The sequence below is a fragment of the Lissotriton helveticus genome, chromosome 3_1 (assembly GCF_964261635.1).
Source record: "Lissotriton helveticus chromosome 3_1, aLisHel1.1, whole genome shotgun sequence".
NCBI lineage: Eukaryota > Metazoa > Chordata > Amphibia > Caudata > Salamandridae > Lissotriton > Lissotriton helveticus.
The window spans coordinates 439,218,086-439,241,774 of NC_136061.1; the positions used below are offsets into that span (position 1 = coordinate 439,218,086).

A 23,689-nucleotide genomic window follows, 5' to 3' on the forward strand; every position below is an offset into this window, starting at 1 on the left:
ACTCACCTGGAAGGGTCTCAAGGCGCTTGGGGGAAGGGGTCTGCTATTGCTCGAACAGCCAGGTGTTGAGTTGTCTCCTGAAGGCGAGATGGTCCTGGGTCAGCCGAAGGTGGGTGGGGAGGGAGTTCCATGTCTTGGCCGCCAGGTAGGAGAAGGATCTTCCTCCGGCGGTGGCTCTTCGGATGCGTGATACGGCGGCGAGGGCGAGGCTTGTCGAACATAGCTGGCGGGTGGGCGTGTAGAAGGTCAGGCGGTCGTTGAGGTACTTAGGGCCCAGGTCGTGGAGGGACTTGTGTGCGTGGGTGAGGAGTCTGAACGTGATTCTCTTGCTGACGGGGAGCCAGTGCAGGTCCCTCAGGTGGCCGGAGATGTGGCTGCGTCGGGGGATGTCCAGGATGAGTCGGGCGGAGGCGTTCTGGATGCGTTGGAGTCTTTTCTGTAGCTTGGCTGTGGTTCCGGCGTAGAGGGTGTTTCCGTAGTCCAGTCGGCTTGTAACGAGTGCCTGGGTGACCGTCTTCCTGGTTTCGGTCGGGATCCATCGGAAGATCTTGCGGAGCATGCGTAGGGTGTTGAAGCATGAAGAGGAGACGGCGTTGACTTGTCTGGTCATCAAGAGGGAGGAGTCCAGGATGAAGCCCAGGTTGCGTGCGTGGTCTGTTGGCTTGGGAGTGATGCCCAGGGCGGGGGGTCACCAGGAGTCGTCCCAGGCGGAGGACAATGGTCCCAGGATGAGGACTTCCGTCTTGTCTGAGTTCAGTTTCAGGCGGCTGTTCTTCATCCACTCGGCGACGTCTTTCATCCCTTCGTGAAGGCTAGTTCTGGCGGTGGCGGGATCTCTGGTGAGGGAGAGGATCAGTTGGGTGTCATCGGCGTAGGAGATGATGTTGAGGTTGTGTTGGCGTGCGATGGCTGCAAGGGGTCTCATGTAGACGTTGAAGAGGGTGGGGCTGAGTGATGATCCTTGCGGTACGCCGCAGATGACTTCGGTGGCCTCGGATCGAAACGGGGGGAGGCGGACTCTCTGTGTTCTTCCGGCGAGGAACGAGATGATCCATTCCAGTGCCTTCCCTTGGACACCTGTGTTGCTGAGGCGTTGGACTAGGGTGCGGTGGCAGACAGTGTCGAACGCTGCGGAGAGGTCCAGGAGGATGAGGGCCGCTGTTTCCCCGTTGTCGAGCAGGGTTCTGATGTCGTCGGTGGCTGCGATGAGGGCGGTCTCGGTGCTGTGGTTGGCTCCGAAACCGGACTGCGAGGGGTCGAGGGATCTGTTCATCTCGAGGAAGGCGGCAAGCTGTCTGTTGACGGTCTTCTCGATGACTTTGGCAGGAAAAGGGAGAAGCGAGATGGGGCGGAAGTTCTTGAGGTCGGTGGGGTCTGCTGTTGGTTTCTTCAGTAGGGCGCTGAGCTCGGCATGCTTCCAGCTCTCCGGGAAGGTGGCGGTGTTGAAGGAGATGTTGATGATGTCCCGGAGTTGGGGTGCGATGATGGAGTCGGCCTTGTTGAAGACGTGGTGGGGGCAGGGGTCCGTTGGAGATCCGGAGTGGATGGTGTTCATCGTGCGGGCTGTGTCTTCGGTGGTCACCGTGGTCCAAGTGTGGAGGGTGGCGGCGGGGGGCGTTGGTTTGACGGTTGGGTGCGTGGATGGTGCGCCGAAGCTGTTGTGCATGTCGGCGATCTTGCAGTGGAAGAACGAGGTGAGAGAGTCGCAGAGATCTTGTGAAGGAGTGATGTCGTTGTTGCCGGTGCTGGGGTTGGAGAACTCCTTGACGATGCTGAAGAGTTCCTTGCTGTCGTGGGCGTTGTTGTCATGTCGTTCCTTCAGTGATTTCTTCTTGGTGGTGCAGATGAGCTGGTGGTGCTTGGGGGTAGCTTGTTTGAGGGTGGTCATGTTGTCTGTGGTCTGGTCGAGGAGCCAGGATTTCTCGAGGGTGCGGCAGTTCTTCTTGGAGTCCTTGAGTTCGTCGGTGAACCAGGTGGCTTTCTTGCTTCTGGGTCTGCTGGGAGGGTTCTTCAGTGGTGCGAGGTCGTCTGCGCAGGCGGTCAGCCACTGTGTAAAGTTGCGGGCTGCTTCGTTGGGGTCCGTTGTGCTGGCGGGCGGGTTCTGGCTGAGGGAGGTGGTGAGCTGCTCGGCGGTGATCTTGCTCCAGCTCCTGTGAGGAACCTGTTGCGGGTGGTGGTGGGTCATTGTTCTTCTGAAGCTGAAGTGGACGCAGCTGTGGTCGGTCCAGTGAAGTCCAGTGGAGTGGCTGAAGGTGATGTGCTTGCTGGATGAGAAGACGGAATCAAGCGAGTGGCCGGCGTAGTGGGTGGGGGTTTTGACCAGTTGCTTGAGTTCGAGGTTTGCGAGGTTGTCCAGCAGGGCGGCGGTGTTGCGGTCCTTGTTGTTCTCCAGGTGGAAGTTGAGGTCCCCTAGGAGGATGTAGTCAGCGGAGGGGAGGGCGTGCAGGCTGATGAAGTCCGTGATGTCTTCGCTGAATTGTGTGCGTGGTCCCGGGGGTCTGTAGACGAGGGTGCCTCTGAGGGTCGTCTTTGGGTCAGTGTGTATCTGGAAGTGGAGGTGCTCGGCGGCGGAGAAAGTGTCGTTGGAGTCGGTCGTGATGCGGATGGTGTTCTTGTGTACGATGGCGATGCCTCCTCCAGTCTGGTTGGTGCGGTCCCTCCGGGTGATCTTGTATCCGTCTGGGATGGCGATGGCGATGGCGGGTGCAGAGGAGGCGTTCATCCAGGTTTCTGTGAGGAAGGCGACGTCCAGAGTTCCACGGCGTGTCTGTGTACGGAGCGGGTGTTGAGCAGGATGCACTTCAGGTGGTTGCTGCTGGTGCTCGGCTTGGCGGGTGCGGTGCAGGTCTGGATGCAGGAGAACTTGCAGGAATCGCAGGTGAAGGGTCCGTGGGTGCGTCTCGGGGTGGCACGGTAGCATCCGGGGATCCGGCCGGTGTTGAGTGCGTTGAGTGTGGCGGCGTCGTAACTCCGGCGGGTGGGTTGGCGTCTGCAGGGACCAGGGGGTCTGGCGCTAGGCGTGGTCAAGGCGCGGACGGGCGCAGACGGGCTTGCCTTTGGCACGCCTTCGACGCACAATCGGCGTGCCCGCTGCGCGTCAATGCTGCGTGTATGCATGGGCGTCATAAGAAGGAGCCGGGAGGGAGGAGCAGCTGGGTGGCGGGAGCGGGGCGGCGAATGGGCAGGAGGGGGGTGGTGCCGCAGGGAGGCAGCGGCGGGAAAGGAGGTCAGAGGGCAGCTCAGCGGTGGCTGGGTCGCCCTGGGGAAAACGAAGGAAAAGCGAAGGCACAACTGAAGGAAAAAACGAAGGCAACAAAAGATAAGGCAAAACGAGGCAGTAGCAGGGGTGTGTGGGGGCGACCTCGCCTGGTTACAGGCTCAGCGGTCACTCCCTGCACCTCTATGTGGTCCCCTTAAGAAGGAGCCGGGAGGGAGGAGCAGCTGGGTGGCGGGAGCGGGGCGGCGAATGGGCAGGAGGGGTGCGGGGCCTCAGGGAGGCAGCGGCAGGAAAGGAGGTCAGAGGGCGGCTCAGCGGCGGCTGGGTCGCCCTGGGGAAAATGAAGGAAAAACTAAGGCACAACTGAAGGAAAAAACGAAGGCAACAAAAGATAAGGCAAAACGAGGCAGTAGCAGGGGTGTGTGGGGGCGACCTCGCCTGGTTACAAGCTCAGCGGTCGATGACAATATAATAGAGGTCAGATACCAAAGTCTCATCTGCCTATGAACCAAATCTAAGCAAACAGAGACCAGGTACTCTGTGGCAATGAAATGAGGGGTCTGAAAAATCTATAGTGCCCACACCGTCACCCGCTCCCCCCTGCAACAAAAAACCATTTACCCATGAATGACACCACAGACACTTGGTTTATGGGTAAAGAACTGCTGCAGGTTTATTTATCATACAACATAGTACGACATTAGTGGGTCATCTTACGGGTGATCCAGGGCAGGAAGCCCCTCGCTGCCCCACCCGCCTGTCGAGCCAGTGAGCACGGTGGGTCGTCCTGGACAGTGCAGCACCTTGTAGATCCGTCTCTTGTACTCCCGCCCCTTTCAGGGCAGATCGGACTGGCACACCCCCGGTTGGTTCAGGCCCCCCAACCGCCCGAAGGACTAACGGGGCGCTGGCGTGGTTTTCAGAACCCCTTGCGGTTCCCGGTCTTCGGCTCGAGCACCCTTGCTGTGCCAGGCAGAGGTACCCTTACTGTATCCGTCTGCCGCGGAGGTACCCTTACTGTACCCGTCTGCCTCCAGATCACCTTGTGACTCCGCCTGCAACGCAGAAAATTGCTCGTGTACAACCCTAATTCCCAACCTCCTGGGCCACTACATGCTGCACCCTATGCAAAAAACGGTACACGACCGCTGGCCACCTCTTCCTCCCCCGTGGTCTCCTGTCACGGGGCCCCGTGCGACCTGGATCATGACCAGGGACGGGGCCGGGGGGAGGTTAGAGAAAGGCACGTACCTGCTAACGCCGAGACGACGAGCGACACTGAGGGATGCAGCACACGAGGGGAGATGACGCGACCCAGGAAGGTGGCAGAGCACCAAGGAGCACAGGAAGCAGAGGACGCGGCAATGGCGGGCCAGGTCTATTATACCTGGCCTGCCCCCCAGGAAGACCCTCCCCACGCAAGCTGGCATGCAGGTAAGGGGCGTGGCGAGGGGAAGGAGGTTCCCTGAGTCTTAGCTGCATATGCGCACTAGTGACAGACAAAAAGGGGGGAGGGGCTGGACAAATGGCCACTAAGGGAGCTGCCCTGCTAATGTCCCCCTGCGCGGGACGCGGGCAGCGACATTCTCAACACCTGTGAAAGATTGCAATTGGCATAATCCCATATTTCAGCACCTTAGAGACGAGTGATGGATTAAACCTACTTGACTTTCTTGCATCTGAGGAAGTCAAAATAGACCATGGGAAAGTGTTATACCCAGATACTCAGAGTTTTCCACCAGTTCAATCATCTCTACTTTACCCACCCTCATAAACTTGGTTTTTGAGCTGTTAAGTTCCAATGCCCTTTCCTGTAAAAACAGGTCAAACTTTCTTAGCAACTGCTGCAGGTCTAGGGGAGATTTTGATAACATGAGGAGGTCATTGGCAAACAGGAGGGCAGAAACTCTCTGCCCTCTTATCCTGGATGCATTACAATGATCTTTATCAAGATATTTTACTACTCCATTGATATACAACGAGAAATAGTGTCTGGACTAAGAATCACCCTTACCTAACACCCCTCGGGCTCTTAATGCACTGAGTTAGTTGGCCATACTTGCCCTACCTGACTTGGACACAGTTTTGTGAGTGTAGCTGAATTAATGTAGATAACAAATTGCCTGCTAGACCTATTTCATCCAGGATAGCCCATAGCTTTAACCTGGAGATCAGATCAAAGGCCGATCATGCTCCCGTTGATCATAAGATCATCATGGTCTTCCAGTAGGTGGTAAAAAACTGTAGGACGTGATTGATTGTATTCATGCCCAACCTGAAGCCTGCCTGATAGTCTGACAAGATGGTATTATCATAAATCCAGTCCTGCAGCAGCTTCAGTATCTGTCTACCAAAAACCTTCTGCAGGCTGTCCAAGAGACTAAACGTTCTATAGTTATTGGGACATGCCCTAGGACCCTTTTAATATAACAGGATAATCTCTTCAGTATCCCATGAACTAGGCATGCATGCCCCCACAATAATCAAATGTGAAATACAATTGATATAATGCGTCCAGATTTCTGTCTGTGCTAGGCATAAATGACCCAGGATTTTATCAGGTCCCATTGCTTTGCCTGTGTTCATAATGTGTATTGCACATATGGTTTTCCTAAAGGATATGACCAATGGTGGACACACCTTGATCCTCATCTACAGAATAAGCGACATTCTCATATGCATAACTGTAAAGTGAGATAAAGTGGTCTACCCAAGCCTGTGGTTGGATGAAATACTCTAAATCACTGGTATCTTTAGATGACCTCAGTGCCAAATGTAGGGTCCAGAGTGTGCGGCTGGTTTAGAGCAAGAGGAGTGCCCTGACTGAAATACAGGGACAATTGCCAAGCCTCTTGAAAAAGACAGTTATCATTTCTGTCAATAAAAGTGCTCAAGTCAGAATATTCCAATTTGGAACTCAATCCAGGTACATTGCACGAAAAGATCTTCAAAAGGGAGTGATCGATATCTTGCTGAGTGCTTGGCAGGCTGTCCGTATCACTGGAATCCTGCACACGATTTCTAGGGGGGTGAGGGTCTATGGGTTCCTTTGGTTACCGCAAGGTACATTCTTTAGCACTAGGTCTGGGACACGTTAATATTTACAAAATGATTAATGTAAGAGGCATTCATTTGGCCCGTTGATATCATGTGTGAATAAAATTAAAACAAAGTTGTCTACTATGACACGATTGCTATAGGTAAATCAATGTTTGAGTCAGATGCGCAACTCTCCTAGATGTACCAATGCAGTGACAACATTCAGTACCAACAACATTGCTTAAGCAAAATAGAGCACATGATAGTGTCTTAATGTTACTTGCAAGGGAGATTGCATCCATATTTCCAAAGTGAAAGTTTCCATATAAAAATAAACTAGATCTGGATGTTGCTTGTGGGGTGTGGACTCTTACTCACCATCCTTATCATCAGAGGGAATATAATCCTTCCATATATATCAAAGAGGGAGGGACTTGGAGTGCATAAAGGTCCAGCCTACGTGCTCGGATTAGCTAATCAAGATCACAGGGGTATGCAGTTCCTAGTAAGTACGGATTTGTCTGTTTAGGTCAGTTACATTCCACAGAGTCTGCAGGGAGCATTACTCTGTAGGAATAATTGCCCTTACACATGATTTTGAGTATAATTCTTCCAGCATGATTTAGAGACAGGCATCCCTGCCATATTGCCTCCCAAGACTGTACTTTAGTCTACTTCTCACCTCTTTCTTCGCACCATTCCTTCACGCTGCGCCCACTTGTTTAGCTCTCCACCCCCTTCCAAAGGCTAGGGCGGTCAGGGTTTTTTTACAGCCCATTGACAGCCGAGGCCTGGCTATTATCAATGCAAACTCTACAAATCTGCACCTAGTAAAGTTTCTCCTATTTGTCAAGAAAAGGCCAGGTAATAAGGACGTTGGAGACTGGAGCATGTTTCTACTTGTGACCAAATTGCTCAATACGGTGCAAGTCAGTTCCATTCAACTTACTTTCTGGGCACTCTGCCAGCATATTTGGGTACATTACATTATTTTTTTTGAGGTGTAGTAAACTCAATGGACGTGGAATACTGGAGCAATAAATCTTGGATTCCTGGAGGTTTTTGAGGTAGTTTTTAATATTGAAGACCAATTGAGAATTCCGCCATCTGGCTGCTCACTACAGTTGTGGAGCTAAACGGTGCAGATCAAAATTTAGGCTGGCCAGAAGTCAAAGCTTGGTCAGAGCAATTCTACAACTATTTGTCCCCCATATCTAGTTTAGGAGTAAGGTATCTTTGTCTTGAGACACGCTCTGGGTATCCATATTGGCAGAGTTGTAAAAGAAAACAAATACAACAGCCGAGGCAGGAGAACTGTTTTAGACAGAGCTAGGTTTTCCATAAGAGAAAGTCTGAGCGCCCGCCAAAGCTTCACGATTGGCATGTAGAGGACAGAGCCGCACACATATGACCTTCCAGCCATTGGTCTGATGATCTATAGATGCACCCGTCAAGTACTTAATGGTGGTTGGCACCCATATGAGGCTTGCCCTAGCATAGGGTCTAACAGCAGGACTTAACATTCAAGGCATAACATTGCTGATGCATAGCAAATTCAGAAAGGTTGACAGAATAGTGTTGATCATTTTGTACTTCTGTGTTCATTTTATCAGATCCCCGGGCGGAAATTTTTGGTGGCCATCTTAAAAGAGGCAAAGTTCCGTCATGCCAAAACTGCTTTACTTTTTTTACAAAGAGCAAACGATATGCGAACTTTATGCTCTATTATGAACTTTTTAAAAATAGCAGTAAGACTGAGAAATACAAGAGGCTAAGTAACGACGCATGATGTACACAATATTGTGTTTTTATAATTGTATAAACTATGTTTTTAGATCTAGTTCAGATATGTGATTTAATTAATGTTTTACTGTAAATATGTATTTTTATGATGGTTTTTAATCATCGAAATAAAGATCTACTGACTGACTAGTGTTGTAATTCCTCGGGAATATGGCTTCTTGCCAAGATCTTGGGGTTGTGCAAACAGGGTAAATGTGGATGCAGGAGCTGTAGTGGTGCTTATATACCAGGCCAATGTGGATTCTGGCATGGCAGGGGTGTTTTACATAGCGGGACAACATGGCTTTATCCATCACTATGACACTATAAATACGGCAACAGGGGTACTAACATGACAGTTGTACTTTGAAAATCTTCTAAATTAGATTGCAACACATATGGACTTTGGAGAAAGTGTAGTGGCACTGTTTGCTTTTCATACAGGGGAGCGGAAACACTGGCATTAGTGCTGTGCCTGCAATATTGAGGAAACCACTAAAATAGGAGTTTCAGTTGTTGTATATCATCCCTTGGCCTGCTGTGCATCTCGTTGGCACTACGAGTCATCTTTTTTCACAGCAAGCAGCACTGAATAGACACCAGGAGCAAGGATCCAGGGTACTTGAGCAGGGCCTCTAATAGGCTGGCCTATTTCACATCAAAATATTTGCAGCAAAATATTTTTGCTGAATTCACCTGACCCACTAACATTGATGGGCCACAATACGTCAAGAGGTTCTATATGGTCAGTTATTGAGTGGGGGACACTGCATCAGAAAAGCCTTACATTTTCTCTGGCACAAATGGTTGCTTGTTTTTCACCCGTTGTTTGTATGTATCCCACATACACTTTATAAAGGCATGCTGCTTTGGAAAAATACTGCTGCTGAGTACTACAATATTTCAATCATTCGTCCACTGAACTGGCCAGATATCTTATGGCATTTTGGCAAATAAACCCGAAAAACGGTGAATTTCTTTTTTAATAGACTTTGGAATTGTAACGTGGCAACTCCACAGGGGGGAATGACTCACTGATGCTCATTCATATGGTAACAAATAGGGCCTGTTAGAAATTTTCCAGAACTAATATCGTTCCCAAATCAGCTCTGGTTACAGTTTGTAACTTAGTGAGGTTGATGACTCGCCCTGCAATTAAAGGAGGCAAATGAAAGTTGCTAACAAATTGACATTTGATCCACCCTCGGCCTCTCCTCCTCATTCAATGGGAAGGAGGCGCAATGTCTTCTTTGTGGCTTCTTTTGTATTGGAGCAGACCATGACTGCTGGCATCCTTTGCAGATCTAGATCCATCTGTGCCTTAAGTCTACAATGCCTAGTGCCAATAAGTGGGTTGAGATGGGTATATACGATTGCCAACAAAGAGGTCTGAATTTCATTTTCGTGATATTTACACCATTCAAAACGTAAAGGCTTAATGAGAAACTTACCCCGTGCCCTGAGCAAACTTTGCCATTCGAGCCCATAGGACAGTTGCTGATGTTTAAGGACTGAATAGGTAGGCACTTCCTGTCCAGGCACATCATAGATGGGCCACAGGGTGTCCCATCTTCAACATATCCTAAATCTGTTTCATCATCTAAAAGGATATGAGCGCCGCTATGAGAAAACAGAAACATTAAAACGACAAATATAAGAATATTTGAAGCAAAACATGTTGAAATCCTTTAACACATATTATGTATGTTACAGCTGCTTAATGTATTAATTGCTCAGCATATTTATTGCAACTATGTTCTCCCAAATGTCCTTTTAATGAAAGAACAAAATATACCACAAACTGATTGCATATCACAAAACAAACATAAGCTCGGGAATATACTTACATTAAATTGTTATATTCAAAACACACTTCTTCAGCTTTCCATGTATTTTTGCTCTTTACATATTATGCATATGCGCATATTTTACAGATGAGGTATTTGCATCTCTGTAATTAAAGTTAACAACTTTTTTTTTGTATTTTTATTTCCTCTGCCCCATCCATTTATAGACACTGACGAAGGCTAAACGCCAAAACGTGTTTGTTGTTACTCGATTAAAAATCCCGTTTAAATCTGCCAACCTCTAGAGTGCTGCTTTTCCTGTGGGAGCTATAGGAAAACTGAGCGTTTTATATATATATATATATATATATATATATATATATATATATATTACCTACTGGCGATAGCCAGTAGGTATATATAGTTAGGATTGTTTTCCATAGGGAAATTGCAACATTCTATTGGGAATAACTTTGGCGCCGGTTGAGGAATCTTCCTGAAATTTTCCCTAACTTTGCCTCGCGGCGCTCCGGTCCTTCCCTGAAAGTTTGGGGGGGATTCGTCAAGCGGGGGCCGAGATAAAAGGGGGGTCCCAAAACGTGTTTTCCCTATGTTAATTTCCATAGGGCGGTTGGACTCACTTTTAGCCCGAACGGCTGAATGGTTTTCCACCAAACTTGGCAAAATTGTAGGGACTGGTAGCCCGATGTGCCTTTGCTATGTCTCAAGATATGTGCTCCAGTGGTTTTTACGAAAATTAACTTTGAAAAATATATATTGGGCAACATTGGGCTATATATATGTTAGAGCCCAAATGTCGCCCAATGTAGCCCAATGTAGCCCAATGTAGCCCAAAGATGGCCACCAGAGACAAAAAAACAAATGTAGCCCAAATATCAGCCAGATGTAGCCCAACTATAGCCCAATGACAGAATGTCCCAGAGTGTTCTAAAGAACAACTAGAGCGCTAACAGTCTTACTTATGACAAAAGTATGGCACACCTGAAGTCATCTTGATTGGAATAAAGTGTTAACACTTAAAACATTTAATTTGCAAAGGAACAAAATGAGGGGGTTCATTTTGCCATAGAAATTATGATTAGTGCTGAAGAAAGAAAAATTAGGGCACATTTTGAGTGACTTCTCAAATCCTCTTATATTTCATTAAAAACATTCTTATATGCAGTCTCCCAAGATGGCCACCAGAGACAAAAGAGCCTGTGCTTAAAAACTCTGTTAGCAAAGCAGGCATTTGAGATTTAAAAAACGTTTTAATATATAAAAACGTTATCCGCTAATAGAATTAGCATTTAAAAAACCATGCGAATTCACTGAAAAAACCATAGGTTTCAGGCCTTATATAGTTAGGAATTAGCATTTAAAAAACCTTTGAAATTCACTGAAAAAACCATAGGTTTCAGGCCTTATATAGTTAGGAATTAGCATTTAAAAAACCTTGCGAATTCACTGAAAAAACAATAGGTTTCAGGCCTTATATAGTTAGGAATTAGCATTTAAAAAACCTTGCAAATTCACTGAAAAAACCATAGGTTTCAGGCCTTATATAGTTAGGAATTAGCATTTAAAAAACCTTTGAAATTCACTGAAAAAACCATAGGTTTCAGGAGTTATATAGTTAGGAATTAGCTTTTAAAAAACCTTTGAAATTCACTCAAAAAACTATAAGTTTTAGTGGTGTTATAGTTAGCTGGACATTTTACTCATACAAAACCATTGAAATTGCTCCTATATAGTTAGTTGTACTAACAATATTTCGCGCACCCGCAATCCACTGCTGATGATGTCACATATTAGATCATTCATGACATGGTCAGTGACATCACTGATGACATCTCAAATGACATCACTGATGACATCACTGATGACATCATCCACGTGACAATCACATACACCTTTTCATACACTATTACAATTTTTCATCACTCTTTGTAAAATACAGAGGATCATATTTAAATCCATTGTCACAGCAATACAAGTATCTAAAAATCCACTCAGTGATTCATAGATGTATACACACATCTAATCACTTACCTATGGATTCACTCATACATGCTGTCAATGAACAATAGAACACTATCAAAAATACTTATACATCTATATCGACATTAAACAACAGCACGCATCCTATTCACATATGAAGTCATCCTACTCACTTATGCAAACAATGGATCATACTTACATATTTACTTAGCAAAACACTTATACAAACACCACTTCTTCTATTCATTTCTATTCTAAGTCATACTTAGTGAATTATAAAATCATTATTACAAGTATACAGTTATCCATACAGTCACTCACACAATCATTGTGTCTTATGTATACTTATTTATATACAACAACTGACACATACACTGCCTTTTATTTTTCTAGTTTGTTGGACCTGTACCATTGAGAAATATATTTGCTCATCACCACACCCATAAAGATATTCACTCATCCAAACAACTGTTAGAACATGTAGTTTTAACTTCATATATCTACTGAATCAACTATTCACACATCTTTGGATAGTCACACCCCCCCCACCGAACCACACACACTTTCACACTCCCATACAAATACTCAGTTAACTAATCAATAACTAATATAGACTTTCACATAGCTAGTAACCAACTGTAGAATCAGTTTACACAACAACTGACAAAGTGATACAGATATTCACACAGTTTAGTCTCTATCCACTATATTTAGTGAGACATTATAAATTGGTCAAGTAAACAGTCAATTACACTGCTACTAAATCCTCCATCTAAATATTTATTTATATATATCCACTTATTCTTCAATGCAAATTGCTATATATATAATGCATATTTAAATAACGAAGCAAACCACATTCACTGGATGATGTCATCAGTGATGTCATCAGTGATGTCATTTGAGATGTCATCAGTGATGTCACTGACCATGTCATGAATGATCTAATATGTGACATCATCAGCAGTGGATTGCGGGTGCGCAAAATATAGTTAGTACAACTAACTATAAAGGAGCAATTTCAATGGTTTTGTATGAGTAAAATGTCCAGCTAACTATAACACCACTAAAACTTATAGTTTTTTGAGTGAATTTCAAAGGTTTTTTAAAAGCTAATTCCTAACTATATAACTCCTGAAACCTATGGTTTTTTCAGTGAATTTCAAAGGTTTTTTAAATGCTAATTCCTAACTATATAAGGCCTGAAACCTATGGTTTTTTCAGTGAATTTGCAAGGTTTTTTAAATGCTAATTCCTAACTATATAAGGCCTGAAACCTATGGTTTTTTCAGTGAATTCGCAAGGTTTTTTTAAATGCTAATTCCTAACTATATAAGGCCTGAAACCTATGGTGGTTTTTTCAGTGAATATATATACATATATATATATATATATATATATATATATATATATATATATATATATATATATATATATATATTTCCCAAGATGTTCTGCAGATCGGAGACACACTCACAGCAAAACCGTTTCAGCAGAAACAATTTATTTCGAGGGACCGGCACAATGGTATTCCCGAATCCTTACGCCAACGCGTTTCGAAGCCCCCAGCTTCTTCTTCATGGGTGAATGCAAACATGCAGGCAGTACTACAAAATGCTTTTCAAGGTCCCATGCACCAATCTGAGCCCTCTACTGGGTTTTACCAATAAGTACCTTTAATAGTGCATGCTGGTATTCGTAGTATGGCAACTAAACCAATTAGACCCTCCAGTGGGTTGCCTGCAATTCCGCTTGCTTTTACGATGTTTTCACAGCCTCCAGTGGGCCTCCGGTAACCATTGTCCCGTACAATTGTAGGAATTGCTGTGCCATTGGAAGTCAGGAAAATCACAACTCCTGGCCTCATAGTTCATTCTGTATGACGGTGCAATCTCCCGCAGTCAGAACATGCCGCGTAACATATTTCCCAAGTTGTTCTGCAGATCGGAGACACACTCACAGCAAAACCGTTTCAGCAGAAACAATTTATTTCGAGGGACCGGCACAAAGGTATTCCCGAATCCTTACACCAACACGTTTCGAAGCCCCCAGCTTCTTCTTCATGGGTGAAGGAGTTGTGATTTTCCCGACTTCGAATGGTGACAGTACCAAAATTGAGAGTGCATCATGTGACAGTACTGATCATGGACATAAACAAAATACTTTTTGTTAAACATACTCCGTTTTGTATTGGTGGCCTCCATTGATTGTTATATCATTTTTTTTTTCAATAGCCCGAATATATATTGGTTGACATTATAAAAGCCTAATGCTTGGACATAGACAAATAAATATTTGAATATGAAAATATAATAGTAACAGTAAAATACTTGATCATAAAAACAGTTTCTTTTTTTTTATAACATGTAAATAAAACACATTTTAAACAAATCTGAATGATCATACGTGAAAAAAATTTAATTGTGCAAATTGAGCACATTTCCTGAACAGTGGTCGATTATATTTGTTTGTCTGCCCCTCTGAGCTTTCCCCTGTCCTCTTTGTGGGGTCTTAATGGATGTAATACCTATTGTTGCATTTGTCTAGGGCTATATATTTAACTTATTCAGACTCTATATCCTTCATAGAAGTGAAGGAGAGCAAAATGATTGAGTTGAGGTCTGCTTCAAAAGTGGTGTTTCCAGCCGGATTAGTCTACTTTTCTGTGCCTAGAGCCTCAAATTCATACTGAGTGCTATCAACCTCACATAGGTGTCAAGTACTAACACCTGTGCCATTTCTAATTGCCGAACATGTTATAAGTGTATGAATCAATAACGGGATAAATCCCTGACTTGAATTTGTGCATCGTCATAGTGCTACAAAAACTCTAGTCACCTGCGAAGGACTAATACTGTTCAAATATGCTGAAGCATGAATTATTGTAAACAACTGGGGGTCTAGTTTCTGTACTGTGCAAAAAGTGCTGATAAAGTGCTAAGTGTCAAAAAAACTGGTTTAAAAACTAGGACTAATCCAACATCCGTTAGATAGACAAAAAAACTTCCTTTGACGAGTGGGTCATATGTATATATATATACGTATGTTCATAGCTAGATAGATAGATAGATAGATAGATAGATAGATAGATAGATAGATAGATAGATAGATAGATAGATAGATAGATAGATACCACAAGAATTTTATTTGCGGGATTTTTATAGCTGTAGTGACGTTTGCCGAATCTTCACAAAATGTTCCAAAAAAAGACTCAGTCACCTCAGATCCTTCCTGGAAAGTTTAAGGTTAATCTGTCAAGCGGAGGATGAAAAAAAGGGGAGTCCCAAAATGAGTTTTCAACATGTATTTTACATAGGAAAATTAGACAGAACTACAGCCAAAACAGCGGAATGGAATTCCACCAAATTTGGCATAAAGGTAGATCTTGTTCCAGAAAGTGTGCTTTTTGTAATTCAGTGTATGAATCCATTCAGTAAATTTTGGAACACTAAGGTTAAAACTTTATGTATATATCACTCCGCGGAGGATCTGCAGAGATGGGTATGGTGATAAAATCTGGTTGGCTGGCACCACATCAACAAAGATGTAATGGCAGCCATTTCAGGACTTAGGAACTTAGGTCCATATGTATACTGCCGCAAATGGCCCGATGGGCTGTTTGCCACCACAAAAATGCATTTTGGTATGTATGAATTCTAATTTGTGAATTGGTAACATGCTACCGTAATTGAAATTTGGAATTGTGAATACATATCGATTCGGCATTAGGAAGGAGCGTGTTCAGGGAGTCCCTTCCTAATACCGAATCACTGCGGTATGTAGGAATGTTTTGTGACCGAAATGCAGTCACAAAACATTTGCATTTTACCACCTACTTCAAGTAGGTGGTAACACACTTGCAAATGGGAAGGGATCCCCAAGGGACCCATTATGTTGCGTGGGGAATTTAAAAAGGTACTTGTTTAATATTGTTTTGACTACAAATGCTTATTTAAATGTTTATTGAAAGACAATTGCCAGGACTCCTTGATAAAACCAAGAGGCCTGCCATTTATAGACTAACAGTAACTTACACTAAAAAAACCTTAGAAATTCACTGAATTCACTATAGTGACAAGTATAGTTAGGTGGCAATGCCAGGCACAACATTACTTTTTAACAAAAAAGAATAACATTCATTAGCTATAGTTAACTGAAGTATCTATAACTTAGCCCTGAAGTAACTATAACTTACACCCTTGTCATGCACACTTATTCCGTCACATATTGCGTCACTCATGATATGTTCAAGGGACATGCTTGATAACATCACTGCTGACATCTAAAATGATATCATTAATGATAACATTGTGAGCATTGGGGGGCACGAGTTAAAGTTATTTAAGGGCTATATATATTTTTACAAAGACAGCTTGAAAGAAAAAAGAGATGGAACTCCACACCATGCTGTGAAAATACTGTTTATTAACGCCAAGGTTGACTGTGAAAAAACTGTTTATTAACACCAAGGTTGAGACCACTAACGCCTCTTTCTTTAAGTGTTATGTAACTATACACATTCAAAATAATGAGTTTAAAGTCCCAACAAACATGGACAATGTATTACAGAACAACAACAAAATAAATAAAAAATAAATCAAAGCCAATTTTAGATAATACATTGAAGATGTCAAGTGTTTGCTATTTATATACCCCATGCATATCTATATGAGAATTGAACCTACAAAGATGTGTACTGTCAGTAAGTTATTTCAGGTTTGTGCTCCTACTACAACTTATATTAACTGCTTTTTGGGGTGGGCGCAACTTAGGTAATTCAGTGTTGCATAGTCACCCAGAATGACCTACAAATTCCACAAGATTCGCTTGAAATATGTTAGAAGAGTAACTCTGCATTCCGTGCGAATTTTTAGCACAAAAATGTCCCATCGCTTCCAAAATGGATGCGAGGATGTATTTTATGATAAGAAATAGCACTAAATGCAAGAGAACACAAATAGTGAAAGCGAGTGGCCACTCGCGCTCACTAAATGTGCTTTTGTGTTAATTTAAATTAATTATGCAAATAGGAGTAATCACATAATTCTCAGTGATTCTGCGTCAAAGAGTAACACAGAATTACCAAAATTATTCCAATTACTCCAGTGTAATTGAAATTCTGCCCAGGCCTACTACTCCATGGGTAATGAGCTAGTTACTCACAGTTCCTCTTTAGTAAATACTTCTGAGTAAAAAAAGAATTCAAAACTTATCATAACAATCAAACCCCTGTAGGTATGAAATGCTGTTATCCCAAATGCAATATCAGGAAATGACTCTTTGCTAATGCATAGTGATCTATCTTGTCATCGGCACTCGATCGAATAGGTGATGTCCTTTTTTTTTTAGATGTGTTATATCCTGAATGGTGACCTGCCTGCCCTTCATATATAGACACAACTTGAAGATGGAACAATCTCCAAATCATGATACTGAAACAGGTGGGAGGAAAGGCATAGTACAATGAGATGAAATGATTGTTAATTGTAATATAAAATGTACTTATTCTGTAGCATTTTTTTGGTTTTTTCTTTTAGTTTTTAAACCTACTATTCTTTATGTGTGTAGTTACAATAATATTTTGAGAAAAAACCCGTGTTATGCTTGAAAAGAGGTAGTTGTCTCAACCTTGATGCTAATAAACATTGTTTGCAGCATGGAGTGGGTGCCATCTCGTTCTTCTATGGAGGTATCTTTCTGAATTATTGGCAAATTATGTAGCAATTTCGTAAAATCCAAAATAATGTGATTAAAGCTGCAGCCACAGAGCCACATATATATGATTTGGCCATCGCCATTGTCCATTGTGTATTAATAACAATTTATTCATGAAAGGTAAACCTAAATATTCTAATTGTAATCGTTAACCATTGCTAGTTGCAATTTGAAGAAAACACATTTTCAGAATACCCACCCCAAATTAAACATGCAATTTAAAAAATACATAATGGCCAATATATCTAATATGGTCCAATACTGCAATCTCGGGGTTCTGATCACATTAAAACCATCTTACATGTACATGAATATCGAGATAATCTGGAAAATGTGCATATTCTGATTGGCGGATTTTTCAAATTTTAGCATATACAATTGATATTGATGGAATCCTTCAGAAAAAAGCTGCGAGGACAGTCATCTTGTTTCCCTTGCATTTGTTCAGACAGTCCGTAGACAAATCAAAAACTAAACAGCCTCATAAATCATAGGAGGTCTTGAAAGGTTGCTCACCAAATGAAATGCTCATACCCGCCGGTCAATGAAACAGATACAATTCCAAATATTGCAAATTATCTCACAAAAGAGATTACCTATCTCATTACCCTAACAACTTTAACAGAGATGACTAAGAATGTCGCTTTGGACTGATTATATTTGCTTATTTTGCATATTGTTTGTTAATTGCTTTTTTCACTTTTTCTATTTATTGTGAGGTCATAAGCAATGCTTTAAGTGTGTGAGTTATTGTTTGCATTTTAATGGATCCATAGCTTCTCAGCAATACCAAGAAATAAAAAACAAATTCACCACATGGTTTCCCTGTCGCTCCCCTTGTTGATTTCATCATTTGAGAAGTCATCACTAGTTTACAGAGCCATAACTAGCAAATGTTTGTGTTTTTTTAGATTTTGTTTTGTATCCATAACTGTTAGAAATGGGATCTCTGGTTGGCTAAGGCTTGCACCAAAGCCAGGCAGGGACCACAACTCTAGTCAGGGCAAGGGAGTTACATGCCAAAGATAACCCCTGCTCACCCCCTTGGTAGTTTGGCACGAGCAGTCAGGCCTATCCCGGAGGCAATGTGTAAAGCGTTTGCGCAACACGCACACAGAAACAACATACCAGGCACACCACAAAAGGAACCCCACACAAGGTTATATCATAAATAGCCTTTATATTCTCATAACTCATTAGAATAGTAATCACATAATATACATGGTGCCACCTGGCACTGGGTAATATCTACAAGGGATTATGTACACCTGACAGGGCCACTTGGCCCACTGTCAGAACCATCACTCAGTGAACATAGTAACTGTAGGGCATATCATAAACGTAGAACACAACCAGTCAGCACTGGCAAACACTGTACTCAGCATTATCCTGCACCATAAACCATATTATGCACAGTATCACATTTACGATTCAAAAAGGGGGGTGGTGATGGACAGAGTATCTGAATTAAGCAGAACATTTAGGCATGAAATACATTCTGCGCCAACCTCACCAGCATAAACACATTATGCAATCATCTCATAAGTCTAAACGCATTAGACCATAACCTCATAGGCATATCTCACATTAGGAGCATAACTCACAGTAAAGAATAATCTCACTAGCATAAACCACAGTATGCAAAAACCTTATACATAAACTACAGTAAGAGGCATAAAACAGGGTGCGTAAATCACAGAACATGAATCACATTTCCGAGCACCACATAAATCACATTAGGGCCCGGCACCCTACAGGCCTCACAGTCCCCCTGGCCAACTGGCCTTCTCAAAGGGACTCAAATGCCCATGACGCACAAAGTCAGGGTGGCTGCCAATGCAGCAGAATCAACGTGCGCAATTGCACTGGGGCAGAGGAGTATACCTCACTCCTATCTCATAAAACATGCTCCGAAAGAACTGTTGACCTAAACGTAGTAGCTGATGCTACTTGCCATGCAGCTGTGAACATCAAATGGGTCCTGGACACTCACTGTGCCCTCTGGACAAATATGCCCCAACAGTTGCAGCTGTCTGCGCTGGTGCGGCACAGCTGTGAATAAGCCAAGTAAAGGGGCCTGGCACATCTGTGCCTCTTCAACCCCATCGGGCCTCTCTAAACCAAATTGCTCTCAAAACGTGGCAGCTGCACTCTTGCAAGCGGGGCAGCTGTAAGAATGGTCAAATAGGGGAACGCAAGGGCCCATCAGGGCCCTCTAACAACAATATGCCCCCCTCGTTGGAGCGGCCCGCAACGGCTGGTCCGCTCTGGGAATAGGCCTTGACACTGTGCCTCGAACAGGCACCAACAACAATGGTGAAGCCCCTACTCACTGTGGCTGCAGGCAGTACTCCTCCGGTCTCCTCCCTCGCTGGCTCAGCAATATGCGGGGCTCTCTCTTCGCTACGAGAGCCCCGCTGACCAAACGCCACTATTTCTCCTGCACGCGGGGCTTTCCTTCACTCACGGGAGCCCTGTGCTGCCATTGGCGACCTCGGCCGCCTCTCCTCACTTCACCCGGGGTCCCTCCTGAGATCCTGTCGTGTATTTCTATAGGTTCTGAATCAGTCCCCCTATTCCTGACCCTATTCTGGTTAAACTAACTATCAAGTTAACTAACAGTCAGCCCATGAGGCAAGAAAACCCCCATGATGCAGATACCGTTATCTGACGCAGTCACACTACGGCACAGGAACGTGTTATCTGATTAGGTCATAACGCTTGAGATCTAATTAGACAAGCGACATTCCTCCAGCCCCTGATAAGGCATACGACGTTCTCATAACAAATCAAACCTATGACAACCTGGATAATCCGTGCGGCCATCGTTTTGATTTCACAGAGAACTTTTGCAAAAGAATGTGCTAACGAGCAAGTCGTATGACATCTTTATTGGCGTACCTATGTCCATCCTTACGTCAATCTCGGCACCTTTAAGGTATAAATATTGCCGACCTTGCCCTATGCAAACACACGCGTGGTGACAAGACGGAGCAGCCATACTTGCCGAAGCCGAGAGCAGAAGCAGACCCCGCTGGCAGCAGCCCCGCCTTCCTGACGCGCTGAGAGACGCGCTGCTATCTCAAGCCGAGAGACCCAGCACCGGCGCTTCCGGGTAGCCCTCGCAGGCAGCCTGGAATATCGAGAGCAGAGAAAGAGATACCATTCCTCATTCATCCTAACTTCCAGGTACAGAACTGAATAACCCCTCACAGAGAATTCTTTAGTTATTCACTTGGCAAAAACAAACTTAACTTAAACTGTAACTTTCTATTCCCGCCCACGCATTAGACTTAGGTCAGGTACACGGGGTAGGCGTATTTAGAAACACCAATTGAGTACGTTTAGTCAAATGTATATGTGTATGTAAATATATTTTAATCATTTTAAACATCATATGGCTCAGAAACCATATCAATGTTTTTACAGTATTATTTTATACTATTGCTTTTAATGTATGCACTTTACTTAACTATAAGTATTGCAATAATATCGATCCATTTCTCTTGTACGAGAAAAGAGACTGATCAATAAATAACACCTTTTTATTGAACACGCCCGTCTCTTCCTTTTCTCTACATTCTGATGAGACTAAGAATGCACGTACTGACTGAGTAAAATAATTGCCTTGTGCTCACACGACTCTCGAGATTGACTCTTGATTAGGGGAGAGCAAAGTTGTCATGTTCTATGGTTGTCAGAAACTAAATCCCTTCTTGTCTAATCAGGGAAGTTAATCCTTCCTTGAACATTCGAGAAAGTTTCTAGCGAACTCTGAGCTTAGCTGGCAAACCCAAAAATTAAGTCTAGTATCGACAGTAATAGACCTAGTTAACGTCTGGCCTAGGCCTTTACTGCTGTAGGTACTATTCCAATGCGCAGAGCCTATTGGGAAGATAGGAACTACACTACATGGCGCCCAACGCGTTTGGAAAGGGCGATAAAACTAACGTAAGACATTTAGAGTAACTCAGTCGTGCTTTCTCACTCAGACCCCTTTTCCCGAATACTCCAAAGACGTCTGGAGTGGGTGAAAGGTTATATCCTCCAAAACCTCGCAGGAGGGAACTCCTATGTATGGTTCTTGGTCAAGTCAACGTTGAAGGATAAACAGTTCCAAAATATTGTACATCTAATCTTTGTTCCATAAAGAAACCTGATCTGCAAATAGACATACTACCATCCTGTCTGTAAAATGGCAGAGAGTGATGACGAAAGAGAGGCAGTTAGATTAGCTACTGAACTCGCAGATGCTGATGCTACCATGCAAGCAGCAGACGCGGAAATAATACTCATTCCGGTCATCAAAAGGAGATCTATAACTCTAAAACTTATAGAAAATGGACTGACACCTAGAGGTGGCACAGTCATATTCGTAATCGAGGCACACGAATATCGGCAGACAGAGGTATACTATTCATGGATACATTTTCCAGCAGCAAATGCTGTAACAAAGTACTTCCACTATTACAAAGTAGAGGAACCTCCAGAAACATACACTTCTTTCGAGGAGGTGGAAGTACCACTCAAATTCCAAGAGCATTTGCTCTTATTTGATGGCGCCCTAATACATAACAATCACATTACAAGGCTCGGTCCTTTAGGAAGACCAGGAGCAACGTGGCCGGTCTTAGCCGGATACACACCACATCCAGACATCGAAAGAATGCCTGCAGCAGAGCTGTTCATACAGCTAAAACAACTACTAAAAATTCATAGACAATTAGTTCAGTATGTAATGCGGACTTCAACAATTCAGCCAGCGATTAAACTTCCACAGCTGACCCCTCACCAGGGGAACACAAATAAAATTACACCACAGAACATCCAATCCTGCCTAGGTAAAGTTCCAGCTAAACGGGAACAAATACCATTCTGGTTGGCACAGAAAATCACCCAAATAGAGGCGGTGTTTCCTGACACCACCCCGCTGGAAAAACACAGGATTCTGACTATATGTCTCCCAATGGGAATCGCACCACACATTGAGGACTGTGACACTTGGGGTACAGTCTTTGCTTCCATCTACACAAAAACGCACGGTGTCCCATCCATTTCGGTGATACCAGATGTGCTAAAAGAAATTCAAGATGAATACGGTCCAGAACCTGCTTTAACTCTTGGTATGAAATTACTAAAAGACTTCAAGCAGGTCTCGGCTATATTATTAGCCAACATAAAAGGTGAAGCAGCAAACGTGGCGATCCGCCAGAGGTTAAAAGAGACAGATATAGCAGACCAACCAGCTGAAATTGCCAGAATCATAGAAAAATCCTATGAAGAACTAGGCAGAGATAGTCTAGGTGGAATACCAGTAAAACCGCAACTGACTACAAGTCCAGAAAAAATATTTTTTAATAATAATAATTCACCAAAAAAGAACTGGGATGGAAATAAACAATCCAATCCTAAAGAAAAGAAATTCCAGTCCAGAGGAAGGTCTCCGAGGCGAAGAGAGAAATCTCCAAACCAAAGACAGAGGTCACCACAGAGTGACCCCTCTGGGAATAGATATAACCTTAGAAATAGGGATAATATTAAAAAACCTGATAGATATCAAGACATTGATACACGTCCCTCAATCTTTTCAGAATTCCTCGCAGAAATCGGAAATAAGAGGACGATCAGAAGAGCACGCCAAGTCCAAAGACAAGGAACCTGCTCAGCTAAAAAAGAAATTACAATTTCCAAAAAAGAAGGTAGCCAGTATCAAGGTAGTTAAAAATGCCGAGAATACTGAGGACACAACTGAAAAACGGAGAGTGGGCTCAGACAATGCTAGACAGCGCAGCAGAGGTGAGCATAGCTCGCAAAGTCCTTATGAATCATCTGGAGACAGTGGACACGAATGAATACCTTCAAGTGGAAACTGCAGACACCAGAGTTAGCAAGCCCCACAAGATATACGAGATAACATTACGTATAGAGGGAGATAAGACTAGGAAAATAAGGGGACTATTTTGGGATAACCTCTCCAAAGGCTATGACATCCTTCTAGCTGAAAAAGACTGGCCACCAGAGTTTGTCAGGGAGTGCCCTCATGGCGAAGAAGTAATTATGCCTGCCTTCTCGAATCAAATACCGATTCATAAAAAATACACACTTGCTAGAAAGTGGGCAGTGGCCTTAGCACCTGCTTTATATAAAA

General features: G+C 43.7%; 1 protein-coding gene across 1 annotated transcript in view; it reads right to left on the reverse strand.

Moving 5' to 3' along the window:
- The window catches only part of ADAM23 (ADAM metallopeptidase domain 23), a 748,300-nt gene that overhangs the window by 4,657 nt on the left and 719,954 nt on the right, over positions 1 to 23,689 (reverse strand). The window contains exon 23 of the mRNA XM_078680301.1: positions 9,490 to 9,658. Coding sequence (XP_078536427.1) covers positions 9,490 to 9,658 — 169 coding nt within the window. The remainder of the gene's footprint in view (positions 1 to 9,489; positions 9,659 to 23,689) is intronic.